Source organism: Neopelma chrysocephalum, unplaced genomic scaffold, assembly GCF_003984885.1.
Source record: "Neopelma chrysocephalum unplaced genomic scaffold, ASM398488v2 Primary Assembly neopelma1_81, whole genome shotgun sequence".
Taxonomy (NCBI): Eukaryota; Metazoa; Chordata; class Aves; order Passeriformes; family Pipridae; genus Neopelma; species Neopelma chrysocephalum.
In genome coordinates, this window is record NW_020897743.1 from 3,810,810 (window position 1) to 3,829,681 (window position 18,872).

The following is an 18,872-nucleotide window of genomic DNA, read 5'->3' on the forward strand; positions in this document are numbered from 1 at the left end:
TCCACTTTGACAAAACCCACCTGGGGCACATGCCTGGAAGCTGGGTGTTCTCTCTGTTCCTTTGCCTGTGCTGCTGTGAAGCTGCTGGAGAGGTCTCATGGTGCCTGGAGGGACTGTTTGGTCCTGGCCTGCCTCATCTTGAATGTGTTTTAGGGTCAGGGAGGTGGGAACAGAGCTCCAGCCATGAGCAAGTGCCCAGCCTAAGAGGTAAAACACCAGCCATGGCAATGTTTCAGCGCACATTTATTGCTGCTCATTGTTTCCCTGCAGTGGATCAGAACGAAGGTCCCTATTGCACATAGATTTTATTTTTGGCATTCTTAAAAAAAAAAAATTGCACAAGACTTTTTAACCACCTTCCCCTTGCCCCTATAGCTGACTGAACACACAAATGAGATTTTCACCTACATGATGGCCGTGGTTTGCCCAGGAGGCACAGTGATACTTCCCAGACGTGGTGTGGGGGGGCTTGTGCATCAGTGCACTCCTGCCGGAGGAACCCCGTGGTGAGCATGGCTTTCATGTTTGCATACAGAGTGCGAGACACCCTAGACTGGAAAACATGCCTTGATGATCTTTGTAGAGACTTTTCTACTGCATGCAACAGATACTTGTGGCTGGATGTAATTTACCCATTGAACAGTCCCTCTGGGGTTTGGTCTGTGGGACTTGCTCAGCTGCTGCCGAGTTTCTCTGGCCAGGCTGTAACAATCCAAGCTGCACGGTGAGAATGTTCAATACAGTGAGTTTTTACACCTATGGTTGCACAGGGTGAATCAGAAAACCCCAGCCTTGGAACACAGGGTGAGGCCTGCCTGGGGGTGGGTGCTCCACGCCACATCCATCAAATCCATGCCTGCCTTTTTCTACTCTTCCCTGTTTGTGAGAGGAAACCCTTTGCTGTAGGTGGTCTGTGTGAGGCCTCCTAAGTTGTGGGGCTTCCTTGAAGCCTCATGGACACCAGGCAGGGGTCTGGGTTGTTTGTGTGCACTCCTGCAATGTCAGAAGACATCTGCCTGGAAAGCCCCTGTCCTGCCACTTCCCTTGGGACTGGTGCAGAGAAGGTCAGGTGGGTGCTACAGCAGGACTGTGCTTTCCCTTGCCTGGTGAGGCAGGGAGCTGTGCTCGGAGCTAACGGGGTGCCTTGGGCTCTGCTGTAGCCACTGACTTACCCTGCAGTGCCATGGGAGGTGTCTGTCCCCCAGGCAGCCCCTGTCCTGCGTTCCTTCCCCCAGGAGAGGAGATGTGGGCACCCTCTGTGTGTGTGTGTGTCAACCAATTGAGACGATGTCCATGGAGCAGCAGAGGAAGGGAGTTGTGCTGGGCTGTGTGTGGACCGGGGGAAGCAGAGGAGGGTTCTCCCCATGGCTGCAGGATGGTTGATGGGAAGCGGCGGGGGCTGGATGCCCTCTCAGTAGACCCAGGAGACAGGCACCCACTGTGGAGAGCTGCAGGCCTGCTCAAAGGCTTCCTGCAGCAGCTGGAGGCTTTCTTCCACCCCGTTGTTGACCAGGGAGAGGTCGAAGTAGTGTGCGTACCGGCTCCGGATGCTCTCCGAGTCCTTCCGGAGCTGCTGCAGAGCCTCGGACTGCAAGAAACAGGAGAGGAATTTCACAGCCCATCCCAGCTGGGAAACCCCCACCAAAACAACTCCAGTGGTTGGGAAGTACCAGCGCACAGAGCATGCTTGCAGCTTGTCTGACAGGCCAGGATCTCTGAGTTTCTCTGGCTGGACTCCCATGCAACGCAGTGAGCATCAGGTTACCTGCCAGAGTGAGGCCAGACCTGCTTGGTCTCCTGTTTACCTTCAAAACGCTCTGTGGCAGCTGCCAGGGAGAATTCAGGAGCAGCAGGGTGCTCAGGGCTGTGCTGGGCAGTGTAGCCAGCTCAAGGCCTCAGGCTGGGTTGGAGGCTGAATCCCTGCAGGATGCTCCCTTCCCACTGGCTTTTCCACCAGAACAGCACCAGCTGGCAGAGCTTTATCAGCCTCTCTCTACTGGTTTTGGCTGGTTTTTAGTGCTTTATTTTGATAGTAAAAGCAAAGCTGCCTGCCCCCTCCTGCCTGGATGGTAGGGGCATCCCAGGGGTGTATCGCTGCAGGCAGCTCTGCTCCCAACAATGAATTCCAGGCAATTTCTACATATTTCCCTAATGGAGCTTGAAAGGTGGGCAGCTTCTGTGCCTGGGGAGCAGGGGGAGAGCTTGGGGTGCAGTGCTCACTGAGCTCTGCTGTGTGCAGATATGAATAGACCTAAACAGATATTATTAGATTATAATATTAATTATGATATATCTATTAAATAATTGTATGCATTAATATATTAAATAGACCTAGACACATATTAATAGACCTAAACATAATATTAGATTATATTACTAATTACTATATCTAGTATATAATTATTATTAATAGAGTAAAAGGACCTCAACAGATACTAATAGACCTAAATCAGACCAAGTCAATGTCTTTCCCTTTTCTGTTAGGCCACTTTGGTATGAATCACAGCACTGACACCTTTAGTGGTCAGCACTAAAACCATATAACAGATGTAATATTTGCAATACCACACCTTCCCTGAAGGCACAGCAGGTTTCTGTCTTGAAGGTGTTCAGTTCAACACTGACAAACTTTAAATGTAATTAACAATTACCCAGGGGAAAAAAAAAAGGAGATAACTGTTTAGCTACTTTCATCTTGAAAGAGTTACTGAAAATATTTATCTATTCTTAGAGAATTATTTTTTTCTATGTTATGGATGAAGCTGGCAGCTCTTGGGGGTGGAGGGGGGAGAGCAATGAGCAGTTTGCCTGGTCATGTGAGCTCTCCTGGGTCACATTAATGCTGCTGCATCCCTCTGGTAAGAGTGAGCCGAGCTGCAGGGTTATAAATAGTGCCTGGCAGCAGGGCTGGCCCTGCCTACTGCAGCAGGATGTAATTCCTCTGGCGCCAGCGGTGGGTGACAGCACGAGGTGGGGGCAGCAGGCCCTCACTGCTCTGAGACTTGCCCACCTTTCCCCCTTCCTGCTGCGTCTGGCTGTGCAGCCCTCTGCAAGTTGATGTGCCTCCAAATAGCTGCACAATACTTGTTCTGAAGGGTGCATAAACACACTCCCTGCAACCCCTACCTTAAGCTTTAGGAACCCAAATTTAATAGGTTGGGATAGGTGGCCTTGGCTGCCTGTGAGTCCAGGAGGAGCACAGCTCTGGGTTTCCATTGTCCCATCACTTCCCACCTCCCTGCCAGGCTGGGCAGGATAGGCAGCACTGCTCCCTGCATCCAAGGGGCTTCCTGGGAAGTGGTAGCCTGTGACTTCCAGCCTGATGCTTGGCGCTGAGTGAGTTAACTGCGGTATCAGTGTTGCTTTCATCCTAACGTTAAAGAGATCAGCATCTTAATGAGCAAAGAATGAAAGCAGCCGTTGTTTGTGTGTCCATTTGCATAGCTGATGGCAGGATAAATCATCCTGCCCCGGGTGCTGGGCTGTGCTCCCCACTAAGTGTTAGAGGCTGATTATGCTGTAGGGGTGATGGTTGCTGGGGGGGTGTCAGTCAGAGACAGGTTGTCTACAGCTGCAGGAATTCCTGTTTCTCAGGTCTGAGTTCTCCTGGACCACCAAAATCTAAGCAGACAGGAAGAATCTGATGTGGAGCAGGGAGAGCCCTGGGTTGCTGCAGCGGGCTCGTTGCCCCCCTTGCCACGGGCTGGCAAGCTCAGCTGGAGGGGGACAGGAGGGGGACAGCCTTGGCACCCTCTGCCACTCACCTCCTCTGCCTTGTCTGTTGGGGCAATGAAGACAATGAACGGGGAGAGCTCGGCTGTGCGCACGATCTTGAGGGTCTGTGGAGAGAGGGGTGTAGTTACCAGGGTGTGCCCTTCCCCAGGGTGGGAACAAGCACAGCCAAGGCTGCTGTCCCCCACTCCCCATGCTGCCCACACCAGCCTGGCTGTGGCCCTGCTGTCACAGCCAGGTGTGTGTCGCAGCCAGTGAATGTCCTCTCTGGGAATGGAAATGCCACCCCAGGACTCGCTGGCTTTTTCCTTTGGGAAGGGCAGGTGGACAGTGCACCAGGGAAGGCAGGGACAGTCACAGCCAGCACAAAGGGAGTTCAATTTGTGGCAGCTCCTGTCCTGCCCACCCCTTCCCCTTCTCCCTACCTGGGGCTCAATGTCCAAAATAGCGACTTTGTCCTGCTGGTGGATCTTGTGCACTGTTTCAAACTTGGTGCCAAACATGTTTCCCTGGTAGCTTCCAAACTCCAAGAACTCATTGGCTGAGATGTCCCGGGTCATCTCCTCAGTGGAGACAAAGTAGTAGTCCTTCCCATCCACCTCATTCTTCTTCTGGGGGCGCGTGGTGTCTGGGGAGGGAGGGAGAGGTGAGTGCTGGCCGCTAGAAGGGGGGACAGAGTGGAGCAGGCATGGAGGCCCTGCATACCTCAAGACTAGGCTGTACTAATCCCTTTTTACTACTTGGGACAAGAATGGAACTCAGCCAGCCCAAGGACAGACACTGAGATGAGAAGACTGAGGTGTCTCAGCAGAGTGGGTGGCAGCAGCCCTGCAGTGCCCCATGTGGGCCCCCCTGACTTCAGGAGCTTGGTGGTGCTGGAGAAACATCTCCCACCTCCCATCTGCTGTAAGAAGGTCCTGGATCAAAGAGGTGGGAGGAAATGCATCCTGTGCTGTGCCCTGGGTACTTACATGGGGGTGGATACATGAACTTGTCCGGGTTGTTGCTGAGCAGAGCGTTCTTGATGTGGCTACGGCCCACGCCGCTGGCCCCTGGATGGACAGAGAGATGGACACTGGAGCTAAGCTCAGAGCAGCCTCCACAGCTCTGGCTCTGAGGAAAGGTGCAGAGCTTGGCCTGGGCCCAGGATGTGCTTTCTAGGCTGGTCTGTGGTGTCTTCCAGCCCTGGAAGAGGCTCTCCCTGCCCTGGGGATGCTCACCTCCAGCCCCAGCTGGAGGCAGGGCTGCTGCCCACTGAACAGCCAGCACAGCTGGACATGGTGGGCTGCCCATGCCTGTGGAGTCCACCACCAAGAGCTCAGTCCCTGCAGCGTGGGAGTCCTTGCTTTGGTGCAGCTGTGCAGACCAGAGCTGCTTTTAATAAAGATTTTCCGTGAAGATGCGTAGGAGCTGCAAACGCCTGAATTAACTCCACCTCAGCATTGCAGTGCAGATGCCAGACCATGCACAATGCTGCATGGAGGAGGTCAGCTGCAGACAGAAGAAATGCTCCCCAGACCTTACTGGGTTTTGAAGGGCCATGCTGCCCCAGCTCCTGGTTCCCCTGGGACCCACCACAAAGCCCCTGTGCTGCAGAGGATGCCTGGGACAGGACCTACCAATGAGCACCAGAGTCTTCCTCTTGAAGGCAGGCAGCCTCACCACCTCCTCATATGAAACAACATCCAGCTGGTCAAAAACTGGGAGGGAGGAGAAACAAGACATGGAACGGTCAGAGCTGGGTTGGCCACAGAAGCAGGACCTTGTGCATGTCAGACCAAAGCCAGGCCCTTGGACAGAATGGTCAGGATTGGGCTGGGAGCTCATCCATGTTTGGCTGCTTGGGGAAAAGGCAGCAGCCTCAACAGCAAGCACCATGTGAGGGGCAGAGTGGGCACTGGGGAGCTGGACCAGCAGCTGCTGAAGAAGAAGCCAGGGCTGCTTTTGCTCAGGACAGCAGGACCTGGGAGCGGGGTGGAGAGGCAGCAGGATGCTGCAGGAAGTTTGTTGCTGGGGGAGCTTTATTTATCTTGGTGATTTACAGCCTTGTTTGTGGCTGGTTGGAGCTGCAGGCTGGGCTAGGAGCCAGCATGTCCTCAGGCACCCACCTTTGCCAGCTCAGGGCATTTACATGGGTGGCTCAGGGTCAGTTCCCTGCCCTGCCAGGGATACAATCTGGCAGCTGAGCAGCAGCACGGCCACTGCCTGCCCTGTGTTCAGCAGGCTGTGGTGTTTGAGGCCTGGGAGCCTGACCTCACAAAGCCAGGAGTGCCAGGGATTGTAAACACAGGAGAGCACGGGAGCTTGGTGCTGAGCCAGCCCTGGCCTTGTGGACTACATGGGGACACAGCTGTGGCCACCTGAGGGGCATGAAAACTAAGGAAGGGACTCAAAAAAGCTGACAGCTGTGGGGTATCCTTCTGAGGTTCCACTGCCAAGACAGCTGGGCTGTTTGGTTGACTCCCACAGAGGACAGAGGCAGGAGTGATGCCATCCCCCAGGGCTGGGGATGGAGTCCATTGCCCTGCTCACACTTACTTGAGCTGTGCTTGGCCAGGTATTTATCTTTGCACTTCTTCTTCTTCCCAAAGGGGCTACAGCTTGGGGATTCACTCTGACTGGGCTGGGTGACGCTCGCCACGCGCCTGCCAAGAGAGGAGACACCACCATGGCCCAGCTGTCACCCCAGCCCCAGGGAAGCAGCAGGACTGTCCCTCAGACATGCAAAGGCTAGAGGAGCAGGTTGGCTCCTGGGACAGGCAAAGGCTCACCCTGCAGCAGATGAAGGGGACATCTGCCTCCTTGTCCCAGCAGTGACACTGGTGTTACCCAGCACAGTCAAACTCCTGATAGTACACGGTCACTGTTCCCACCTCCACTCCCAGATCCAGCCCTTCTGGTCAAATCCAGGCACCTACCACTCCTGCAGCTCTGGAGAAGGGATGAGTCCTGCTGACTCGGTGCAGGAGCCCTCCACCCGGCCCTGCCACCAGTTGCTGTCATCCTTGTTTATGATCTGAATCACGTCGCCGATCTGAAACTTCAGTCCTGCTTCCTTGCAGGGGATCAGGTTGTCTTTTTTGGGGTCGTAGTCAAACTGTGCCCTCATGAACATCTGCAAAAAAGAGAGCAGACCAGAGTCAGCATGGCCCTGAATTTGGTCGTGTCCAGCTCCTGCCTCCACATTGCACTCCCCAACGGTGACTGCAGAGATGGCTCCAGGCACAAGGTCCCTGCTCCAGGAGGGACCACAGCCCCTGCTGCTTTCCAGGCCCCTGCTGCTTTTCCACAAGGCTGGGTGGGGAGAAAGGAGAAGCACAAAGCTTTGAAGGAAGCTCTTGGGCACGGAATTGCAGTGAGATGTGCTGGGGGGTGGATGAGGGAGGGAGAAGGATGGCGTCTTGGCCCTACTGGGAGGCGGTGACAGGGCTCTAGGCAGGCCTACATGTCCACAGCTGGTGTTCAAACCCTGCCATGGAGCCTCCCTGCAGTGCCCCGGGTGCTACACAGCCAGCTGCAGAGGAGCCACGGTGCACAACTGGGGTTTGCAGTGGGGTGAGCACAGAGGAGACATCACAATGGTGCACCTTGCAATATGATGTCCTGGGGACCCCTGGAAAGGCCATGGCTCAATCCCCAGCTGCTCTGTGCTGGCCTTTTCCCAGAACTGGGCACCCTCTTCGTGGCATGAGGCCCTCAGGGAGCCAAAGCTGCAGTGCTGAATCCATCCCTGCCTTGGTCTGTCCCGGTCCCTTCAGCATCAGCTACTCTTGCAAAGTTACACTCATTACAGCTGTAACTGGAAACAACCTGTTGCTGCTTCCCAGGCCACTGTGCACCCTCCTGAGGGAAGCCCTGGGGACCAAGAAGGTGTGAGAAAGTGAGACTTTCCTTATCTCTTCTGCTTGCTCAGCTTTTTGGGAGCGAACCTGCAGCTCCTACTCCCATTGGGGCACCCCACCCCACTGCCTTCCCCTGGCCTCAAGCCCCCCTGAAGCCAGCAGGCAGCAAGACATCCCTGGGCTCTTGCTGCCTCCAAGCATCTTTGCAAGGTCAGGAGAAAAATGGCATGTGGTTTTCACACATGGACATTGTTTTCCAGGGAGGCTGTTTGGGAAGAACAGGCTCAGAGAGCAGCAGAATAGATGAGAGTCACCTATCCCATGAGGAGGGCAGACCACACGTGTCCCCAGTGTGTTCTGCATTGCCCCTCGCTCTTTGGTGTCTGGATGAGTTGTTTCTTGAGTGAAATGCTGCTGCAGCAGCAGTTTGTCTCTGGCCAGCACACCCAGGAAGATCAGGACTGTCTCAGGACTAGGGTTGGGGCAAAGCCAGGCAGGGTATGGCAGATGGATAGTGAAAGGCAGGGTTTAGGGAACCCCAAGCACAACCCTAGCAAATTATTTATCCCAGAAATGCAGCGTGTAGCAAGGGGGCAAAGGGTATCACAGGGAGTGATGCCAGTCCTGTCCTCAGATGTCACAGGCAAGGCCTGGAAAGTCCTCCTCCCTGGGTAGAGTAGACCATGCTGTCCTTGTTCCACACTAAAACGATTTCCCACAGTATATCATCCTGCAGCAGTGCCTCTGGAGGCACAGAACCATCACAACACAATGGTTCCCTTTCACTGCCAGGAGAGAGCATATGGATCAAGCTGTGGCATGAGATCTCTCACAGTGGAAAACAACAAGAGTGGAATCTCCTCTTAAGATGAGGACTGACACTTGCTTTGCAAGCACTCCCTGGCACCAGCAAACTGTTCATCCACACGAACACACAAGGACTGCCCAGGCACCTGCCTGGAGCTCTCTGCTTCTCACTGATACCCCAAGACAGACAGAGCCAGGCCAGCCTTCAGGTGAGCCAGCAACTGTGTGCTTTTTCTCTGAAATAGCTTTTCCCCTGGCACTGAGTTGCCCTGGCCAACTGGAGCTGGCTGGGTCAGGCCAGGGAGGGCAGATGGACAGCAGGGAAGGGAAGATAGGGGCCAGTGTTTAATAAACACATGTGCAAGGCTGGTTGAGCTGGACTGGTGACAGCATGGGCTGAGCAAGAAACAGAGTTTTTACTTGCCACCATGTTCAGAAACTTCAGCCTCTCTGGATAAAGAACGACATGGGCTCCCTCAGCCCATCCCAGCACCATCCAGCTCACACTCCTCTCCCACTCCTGCCCGTCCATGACAGGGGGGCTGCACTGGCGTTGGCTCCTGCACCCAGAGACAGGACAGCATCCCAGCTACCATGCACTGGAGTCTCAGCAGAGGACCCAGCCCTCTCCACTACTCTATTTCAGCCACAACAGGACTTCAAAGCCAAAGCCAGGCAGTTGTCTGTCCCCTGCCACAGCACAGCCCCCAGCCCAGCAAATGCAAGGAGCTGCCTTCCTTCCCCCCCACTGCTTCCTGCCTCCCACTCACTGTGCACAGACCTGCTGGAGGCATCTGGGCCCACAACACCCTCCTGGAGCTGTGGCAGCAGGGAGCAAAGGGCCTGGTGCTGCCCCTGGAGGGGCTGCTGTGTCCCCCCTGTCATGGGGACACGGCTCTAACAGTCACAGCTTTGGAGGAGACTCTCACATGCTCCCTGGTGTGCACGTGCTGCTGCTCTCCCATCCCCAAACACTGCACACTGCACCCCAGGCCCATGTTTCTACATGCACATGGGGTAAATACACCCACACAGGGCTAAAATCTGCTCATTCAAGCTGACAAGGTAGCCATACCCTTGTCCTGGTAGCCGTGGCTCTGCACAGCTCCCTCCCCAGCACTGGTCCCACCCTGCCCCACTCCATGTCCCAGCACTGCCCGCGGCTCTGGAGGCTGCACTTACCTGGAGAGCAGGGAGGCGACTTTGTTGGTTGGGAATGACTTTTAATGAGACCATCCCCTTGGTTTCTTTCTAGTGAACAAAGGAAGGGGAGAAAGAAGAGTTGGAGGAGGTGGTGTCTGGAGACAGCTCAACAGCACCAACCTGTGCAGGGAGGTGCCGAGTGCCAGGACCTGCAGAGGCAAGGCTCCTGGGTGCTCCCTGCCATGCTGTGATGCTGGGGGACACCACAGCCTGGTTAGGAACAGCTCTGCTGGGGCTGGGCTAAGAGCTGTGGCAGCACAGCTTTGCCATACTTATCCCATTCCCATGGAGTGACACCAGCACCTCCACAAGGGTCTGGCTGTGGGCACTGCTAAGCACCACCAGAATGAACATGGAGATCTGCACCAGCTCTGGCCTGGCTGCCCCAGTGAGGAGCCTGGGACAGAGGCTGGTTCCACCAGGTGCCCTCCATCTGTTCCCTCCGTGCTGGCCTCTTGCTCTGGCCCTCCTGGTGACATTAAAGGCACAGCACTCTTTTGCCTGCCACAGGCATTGTTGCCTCACATGTGTCACAAGACCCACATGGCCCCATGGAGATAATCAAATGTGGAGGATTCGAGGGGCCTTCTGGGCCAACCTCCCTTCTTGAGAGGAAAAGATAAACTCCTCCTTGGTCCTGCTGTCTGGAGCAGGGACATCCTGCCATCAGACAGGAGAGGACTGTGGCACTGCAGCAGGGCCAGGCCTCCTGCTTGGGCTGCTGGTGGGTGTCCTCAGCACCACCACCACCTCCCTCCAAGCAGGTCCCACATGTTGGGCATGGATTGGGATGGCCCCTGTGTGAACCCAAGGCAAGCCTGAGACCCTGTCCAAAGCTGTCTCTAGCAAGGGCCTGGCAGGATCACCACGACCTCAGCAGCAGGCAAATGGCACCAAGATGACATGCATGTGTGGCCCAGGTCTGCAAGAGCAGCCAGTCCTTGGGCTGGAGTTGCACACCAGCCTTGGCAAACAGAGTTGGCTTCCATGGTGGTTTTCCATCAGCACATGTCAAGGACCCAGCCAACAACCCCTGCTGCTATTCTCAGAAGGCCAGAAACAAGCAGCAAGCACAGACACCACCGAGGCTGCATGCAGTGTGGTTTCTACCACATCACAAAGCTGCAGGCAGCTGTGTGCTGGCTCTGGTATGTAGGAGGGGGTGAATGCTCACAGCATGCAGGCCAAAGGGGTCCTTCCCAGGAACAGCCCTGTCAAACACAAATACCTACCAGCATCTTCTGCAGCTGGTCAACTGAGTGGTTGCTCGCACTCTGCCCATTGATTTCTATGATTTCATCACCCACGTGAAGGGAGCCTGCCAGCAATGTGAGAAACATGAAAGTGCAGAAAAGGGACAAGAGCTGCTCACCAAACCCAAACAGCACAGCTCCACCAGCCCTCCAACCCCCTGGGCAAGTTGTGGCCAGGACACTGCAGTGTTTGCCTGGCCAGTGCTTCTGGAGCCACACATGTCACCTAAGCACATGGGACTAAGGGGCAAGGGGAATGAATTCTTCCCCCTCCACCCAAGACACACACTTAGCCAGCCTGAAGGTCACCAGGTAGCTTTCCACTATGTGTCTGTCCTTCAGTGTTTTAGACTGGTCAAAGCACCTGCTTCAGTTACTCAAATCCAACTCCAAGCACCTCACCTAAGCCAATGACAACCTCCTCACGGGGCTCTTAACACAAGCATTCCTGACTGTGTGTGTTTTCAGTTTATATACCCAGGCAGATTACAGCCTCAGATATACTGCTATAAATCAGGCTCCAGGAGTGTTATTGGAATGGTTCCTGTCATACTTTGGCAGCAGTATGCGCAGACTTCCCACTTGGATCCAAGGCTAGAAAAGAGGCCTTTTCTAAGCAGAGAACATTTCATTTCCATTCCTCCTTGGCCAGACCCAAAACCAGAAAATAGCACCTATTTATTTCTTTTGGCACCTTTTTTTGGCCTGCAGAGCCAATCTACAGCATGCAATCCCACCTGTGCACTTCAGGAATGGGAAGAGCTTCCATCTCTCCTTACAGTGACCCCATCATGAGACAGACAGTCTCCAGTTCCTTTTTGGGAGAGCCCTTCCCCCAATCCCTTATTTATGCCCAAAGCCTCCAGCATATTGACATGACAACCATGCAGAGAGATCACTGAGTTCCTGACACATCCCTAGCGGAGGAACAGGCACAGATGTCCATGACACAGGGGAAAGCCAGCAGTGCTGAGGACCTGCCTTATTGCTACATGGAAAGAAACCACCTGCAGACGTGCAGCCCATGCACTGCTTCTACGAAGGCCTTGTTACCTTGTCTGTGAATCATTCCCCCGTGGAAGATCCTGGCCACCATGCAGCTCTGTTTGTCGTTTTGCTTCAGGGTGATTCCCTGGAAGACAGGAAAATCCATGACTGCTTGCTGCAGGGGAGAGCTCCCCAGCCCTCAGCAAAGTCCTCTCCAGGCCCATGTCCACGGTGGGCTGTGCAGTGGCTGGGGGAAGACCCTGCTTGGCCAGCTCATGCTGCTGCAGCTCCTCTTGGCACAAGTATCACCACCCTCTGACGGGGCTCACCCCGGGTCCCCAGGCCGGAGGCAGCATCCAGCACCTTTTCCGCGTGGCCGAGGTCTCCACTGATCTGCTTCCCGCAAGGCCAGCCCGCTGGCACAGCTCAACCTGCCCCTCCACCCCCCTGGGGGCCATCAAGCTTTGGGATCTTGCCAGTTCTCACCATGGGCTCCTCCGTGACCTTCTCGAACTGGACAAGGCGGATCTTCCGCACCTCACGGCTGCTGCCGTGGGAGGGGCTGCCCAGGGCTGAGCCGTTGGTATAAATGTCCTCGGTCATGGCATTTGGGGACTGAGTCATGGCCTGTCGGGGCAAAACAAAGACCAGGGTTTAGGGGGCTCCACCTGAGCGCAGCCTGGGAATGCTGCATCCCTGCTGTGGGGCTCAGCCGCTCAGCCGTGTTCGGGTGCCTGCGGCGCACGTGGGGCACGGGGGAGGAGAGATGAATGGTTGGAGGAGAGGACAGGAAGAGCGAGAAAAGAAAAAGAGCAGAAGAGCTTCACCCTTGGAGATGCGGATGTGGGTTTAATCTGCAGTTTTCCAGCTTGGGAAAGGCAGGAGGTAAGAAAACTTCGGAAAAGCTACAGGCAGCAGAAGCCAGGAGAGTCCACAGCTGATCATCTTCTGAAGCAACGAGTCACAAACATTCCTTGTGTCACAGCAGTACTTGGCCCACAAGCAGCTTGTTGCAGAGCATAAAGCCCAGGACAGCTTCCCCAAGTGAACAGAGCAGTTTGGGACTCACCCCTGAGAACTGGAGCCAGGCTTTGCTCCTGCTCAGTTCACAAGTTCAATCTTTCCTCACCTACAACAATGGGCAACCAACATGGTGCAGAGCCACGTACACACCCAGGCACTGAAGGCAGCCAGAAACATCCCATTCCCCTTCCCAACTCCCAACTACAGGTCCTTTCATGCTGGTTTGCACTGGGAAGCTAAGCAGGGGCTTTCAGTCACAAGGAAACCTCTGTTCTTGGTTTCCAGCAGGTGCTGGCACCAAGGCAGGTGCAGAGTGCACAGGGTCCCAGGCAGAGAACTCCAAACCCACCCTGCCATCCAGCAGGGATGCTGCCAAGTGAGCTTCTCTCTGCCAGCCTGAGAAAGCCTGAGGCAGTCAGTCCTGTTCAATCCCTCAGGCATGTTGGGCAAAGTCTCTGCACAGCTCACAGACATCCCCGTTTGGCCCCAAGTGCAGTGGACTTCCCTCAAGCCTCTCCCAAATCAGCGCTGGTCCAGCAAAACCCATCTGCAACTTCTCCCCGCCCCATCAGCATGCTCAAATTCCCACACCAGCAGTGTGGGTGTTTTACACCCACAATGTAAAACAAGGAACCCTCCTGGCTGGCCTTGCTGCCCAGTTTGCAGCCTGCACCCCCCTTTCAGCAGTGCCTGAGCTGGGAGCCATGGCCAGCAAACCTGCAGGGACACCCAGCAAGGTCCTCACTGGCTTCAGTCCTGCATCAGCACCATGGCCTGCCATGCCCAGCCAGGCAGAGCCAACACCTCACCCACCACATCCTGACTTGCCAACCGAGCATCAAGGCCAGAGGCTCCATGCCAGGAGCTGGGGAATGTCAGCCTGACCCTACTGCCCACTCTGACCCACCAAAGACACCCAGCCTGCAGCGGAGGAGAAGCTGCAGCCCCATCCTGCCAAGGGGGGAGACAGATCTGGTCAGGCCATGGGAAGGTTCGTGTGGATGCAAGCAAGGTGGAGAGCAGCTGCTGCTGGGCTGCAGCCACAGCACTAAACCACAACAAAATTAGCTTTGGTACAGATGTGCTGGAATTCTGCTGGGCTGAGGCAATGATCCAGCTCTGTGCAATGGCAGAAAGCAGGGAGGGAGCCAAAGGAAGGGGCAGCAGAGTCAGAACTACCTGGGACAGTGGGAGAGGTGCTGGCAGAGAGGGATGGACCAGCATGGAGGTACAGTCACTGTCACAGCCTCCATGAAAGGGCACTGGTGGGGCTGGGTCAGGGTGAGAAGGGCTCAGGGAGCTGTGTGCCCTTGATGAAGCAAGAGGGAAGACACGTGATTTATTTTTAAGCCAACTCCTTCTAACAGTGCCAACCAATCTCCCACTCAGAGGAAAAAGAGAACCACATGAGCTCCTGCTGCCAGTGGCTTAAACATGGAGAAGAAGGCTAAATCCCAGCCCAGAGCAGCACCCAGGCCAAGGACTCACGGGGTGGAAGGAAGAGCAACTTGCAGCCTCCCAGACAGGCTCACCAGCCCTAGCAGGGCACACTGCTACCATTCCATTTGAAGGGCAGAGGAACAGATCCAGCAGTGTGAGTGCCTAGAGCTGTCCCTCAGTTCTCTGCCAGCTGTCCCACCTCTGTTGACCCAGCATGTGCAAGGAGGAACAGGAGGACGAGGACCTTCTCCGACCCTACCCAAGGCCAAAGTGCCCATGAGGTGTTTGGAGTCAGCACAGATCACACTTATCTTGGTCATGCCTTGGGAAAGTTTTAGACCATGCAATTCCTGTTTCCAAACCTCTAGGCTCAGCACAGCCCGATGACCCAGGACACAGCACAGTCTGCCACCAGCACTGGGAGTTCCCATCCCCACCATCCCAGTCAGCTGAGCCTCCTGGCCCTGACCTTTGCTTTTTGCTGAGAGCTGGAGAAAACACTCAGCCCTCAATGCTGACACAGCACCAGTGTCACCCTAGTGACTCCCTGAGAACAAGCCTTGTCACCAGAGACTCGCTGCTGTGCCTGGGGATGGTCACCAGTCACCTGCTGGCAGCTCTGAACTCAAAAAGGTCCTCCAGCAACTCTCTTTCTGTCCCAGAACCACGCTGGGGTGGTGTGGGCTTCTGCTGACGGCATGGGGCAGCCAGTGCATGGGGATGGGAAAATGCCTGGTTGATGAGGACAACGAGGACCCACAGAGTGGCAGATTCCAGCCCTGACGTTGGGCACTCAGCAAACAGAATCAGGAGATGTGTGTGGCTCTCATGCTCCCTGCACATGAGCTGGCTGGCTGGATCTCCAACCCTGCGCTCTCCTGGCAGCTGCCACGCTCTTGGCTGACTTGGCCCAGCATGGTCTGTGACCTCAAGAGCCTTTTGAGTGACGCTGGTGGCCGGGCAGACTCTGCTACTTGTGCATTGCTCCACAGGAAACATCCGTGGGTGCTGCTCAGAGCCGGCTCCGTGGCCACAGCCCCGGGCTCAGTCGCTGCTGGGGCAAGGATGTTGGGGGGCTGGGCTGGGCTGTGCAATAGGGGTGCTGGGCAGCCCAGCACCCAACAGCCCTAGGTGTGCCTTGCAGCTGGTACCCTGCACAAATCCTGCTCCAGGTGGCAATGCACAGAGGAGCCACCAGCTCTGTGGGTCAAAAAGGTGCACCCCACCTCCCTGCCTGCATTTTCTCTAAGATCCCATATTTCTGCCCTGTATCCCAAGGTGGAAGGAAGTGCTCCAGTTCCTTGGGCAGCCTTTACCAACAGGGAACATGGTGAGGACCCCAGGGCTTGGCATCCTGTCCCCCAGTGGGGTCAGCACTGTCTGCCAGGGTTACTCCTGCTGCTGCACTGGTTCCACCAGGCTGCACACCATGGGCAAATCAAACATTAACTGGGCAGCTTGTTTGCAGGAGGCTGAAGCAGCACTTGGGGAAAGCAGCATTGTAGTCCAAAGGGCACGTTCAGAGGTTTGGTTCCTGGGCTCTCCTTGCTGCTCTAACCAAGAGAATTGGTACCAGGTAGCCTTGGAATAACAGGGCTGCCTGGCGAGTACGTGGAGGAAAAGTAATGCTGACTTTGCCAAGTAGGCCCTCAAGGCAGAGCAGCTGGGATGCAAGAAGGATCCCTGGAGCCAGGTTTCTCTGGGACTGCCCTCCTGGCTGGCAGGGAGAAATGCTCTGCTGCCCACAGTGAGCAACAAAATCCCAGCTCCCTCCATCCATCATTACCCCTCACATTATAATCACCCTGGATGTGTGCAGGGAGGTTGGGGCACTGCTTGGTGCAAAGATGTCCTGACCCAGCAATCTCTCCTCCCATCCTCCAGTGCTCCAGCCTTTCCTCCCCACCACCCAGCAGATGTGTGCATCTCAGTCTCAGTACAGCTTAAAAAAACCACAGCAATGGGTAAAAAAAGCAAAGTAGCAAAAAAGTTGAGCTTAGGAGTTGCTTTAGGGCTGCTCCAGCAGGCTGGGGAGCAACAGCCACGTGGACATTTAGAAGTAATTGATTCTGCCAGTAGCTGCTGACTTCTCAGGTCTGCCAGCACAACCACAGGAACAACTTCATCTAAAATCCCCTCTAGTAATATGACTGAGATTAAAAAAAAAATCAAACTAACAAATATTTAAACAAAACAGGATTAAATTGCTGACACTGGGAAAAGGTCTGGCAACACCAACAGGTCTCTGTAGGAAGGGGAATGGAGAAATAAGAGGGATACAAAACAGTCATGGCAGCCAGAAGGTGCCAGCTCTGCATGCCCTCACACTGACTCCAAATCACAAGAGTGCTGCAATGGAGGTGGGCCAGATTTTCAAGGGAGCACAGTAAATTTTGCTGAGGCACCATCTTCTCACCAGAAAGGCTGAGACAGCCTTCCAGATGTGTTTGTGAAACCAGTCACCTCCAAGAGACAGTCAGTGAAACCACAACACTGACAGAAGGAGGAGCTGCCCAGCCACTCCATCCCCACCTTCCTGAACAAGCCCTGCAAAACAGCTTTTCCCCTGCAGCTGTTACAGACAGCAACCCAACAAAATACATTTCAGATAAAGAAGTTGGAACCAGCCCTCCCCACTTCACTGATCATAGACAGAAGTTTAGCTCAGCTTCCAAGCAAGTTTTACCTGTGGTTGTTTCAGGATTTGGTCCCTGAAGACTGTGGCCTCAGTCTGCTTTGGAGTTGGTGCTGGTTGGAACTGCTGCCCAGAGGGAAGTGCAGTGTTCCCTCTGCACCCTCAAGCTCAGCACTCTCTACAAGTACCCTTCTTTTCTCCACCAGATTCCCAAAGGTCACATTTGCTGCCCATTTTACAGCTGGGGAACTGAGTCACGGATGATAAGGGGAAAAGCCCAAGATCACCTTGCCAACCAGGGACACAGATGAGAATGAAGTCCACACCTTCTTGGTAAGTGTGTATTTGCCAATCAGGAGATAAGGAAAAGATATGCAGGCAGGTGAGGCTCAAGAGAAGAGGCTTTGGCTTGTTTCCTAGCAATACCATGGCTTCCACTTGCCATGTTTTGCATGCCCTGCCACCACGTGAGAAACACAGGGTGGCACTTCCCAGCACGTGGCTCTATCAGAGAAAATGGAGAAGAGAAACCTTCCAGTCACCCTGTTTGACTCCAGAAAAGGAGCAGCCAGACAGACAGACCTAGCACCCTTCCCAAGAGCTGCTGCTGCCACTGGCAATTTATCCTGACTTTGCCTGCAGCCAGGCAGGCCCTCTGCTTGGATCTTGCAGGCAGAGGGATGGGAGAGCTCCTCTCAGCAGCTGCCTGGTCCAGACACATTGCTTTAAATTCTTTTTTCTATTTTTTTTTTTCAAAGCACCCTGCCAAGGTTGAACCATAGAAAGCAGACAAGTCACTGGCGTGAGACAGATCTGACAAGCCTCTTTTGCATGCTTTAATGTCCAACAGGATGGGCCAAGGACAGCACTTCGGGGAAATTTCCTCCCTGCTCTCAGAGGCTCCCCACAGTTGCAAGGAAACCTCAGCCCAGGCACATTATGCCATGATTCCAACAGGGATGCCTGCTCAAAGCTGGGAGAAAGCACCAGCTGTTTAGCACTGGGAACTGTTGACCTTCTCCTGGCTGCACCCAAGCTACCCCAAATGACACCAGCTGAGGAAGGAGCCCTCCCAGCAGAATCAAGACGTCTGTTGCAGCCTGCTCCCCTTCTGTTGGAGGTGGGGTGCATGCGACCACCGGCTCACTCCCTGGCCGGGGTAGGTGTGAGAAAAGCTGGTTGCATCCTTCTTCTCTAGGGCAGAGACCCACCACCCTCCTCCAGCCCGTGCTGTGGACCTGGAGGTTTCTGAGCAGCTGAATCAGCTCATGTGACAGGCAGTTCCAGTTCAGACCAGCTACAACTTTGCAGCAAAACAAGCACAATCTCTTCCGTGGCAGGATGCTGGAGCCTTTCTCCCCTGTACCCAGCTCCCTCTTCCCTGCCTGGCTATGCTGTGCCGGCCACGCCGGCTGACCATTCCCCGTGTCACCCCGCGTCCCCCAGCGAGCATCCCCGCTCCTGGGCTGCTGGGGACCACCAATGCCACACGCGGGGCACGCACATGGATACCCACGGCGGGGTCTCTGCCTTTGGGGCCGTGCATGTGCGGGAGGGACGGGGAGGCGCGGGACCCCCGGGGGATCCCCGCCGGGCCTGAGCTGGGCGCGGGGTGCTGGGCTGAAGGGCCCGCAGGGAAGGGGGGACCGCCGGGGGTCCCTGCGCGGGGATGGGGGCGGCGGGAGGCAGAGGAGGGGGGTGCCGGGGGCGCATCGGGCCGCTCACCTCGGGCTTGGGCCGGTTCTGCAGGAGGTGCTCCAGGTAGAGGTCGGACAGCGCCGTCCTCATGCTGCTGCTGCCGCCGCCGGCGCTGCGCCCCGACTTGAGAGTCATCTCGGCGGCCGGTCCCGCTGGCCCCGGCACGGCGGAACGGAGCGGCCCGGGCCCGGCCGCGGCTCCAGCAGCGCCGCGGGCCGCCCGCAGCTCCGCCCGTGTGCGGCGGGGGCCGGC

The 18,872-nt window shown here is 55.5% G+C and overlaps 1 protein-coding gene across 1 annotated transcript; it reads right to left on the reverse strand.

Moving 5' to 3' along the window:
• Positions 1–226: 226 nt before the first annotated feature.
• On the reverse strand, positions 227–18,788 carry MPP1 (membrane palmitoylated protein 1). The gene is made up of 12 exons (XM_027690470.1): positions 18,648–18,788; positions 12,311–12,451; positions 11,891–11,969; positions 10,817–10,902; positions 9,564–9,632; positions 6,651–6,847; positions 6,271–6,377; positions 5,352–5,432; positions 4,704–4,784; positions 4,158–4,360; positions 3,765–3,839; positions 227–1,588 (listed from the first exon to the last, which is right to left on the reverse strand). Exons 1-12 carry the CDS (start codon positions 18,753–18,755, stop codon positions 1,412–1,414), a joined length of 1,404 nt encoding a protein of 467 aa, XP_027546271.1. The 5' UTR covers positions 18,756–18,788; the 3' UTR covers positions 227–1,411.
• Between the last annotated feature and the right edge of the window lie 84 nt (positions 18,789–18,872).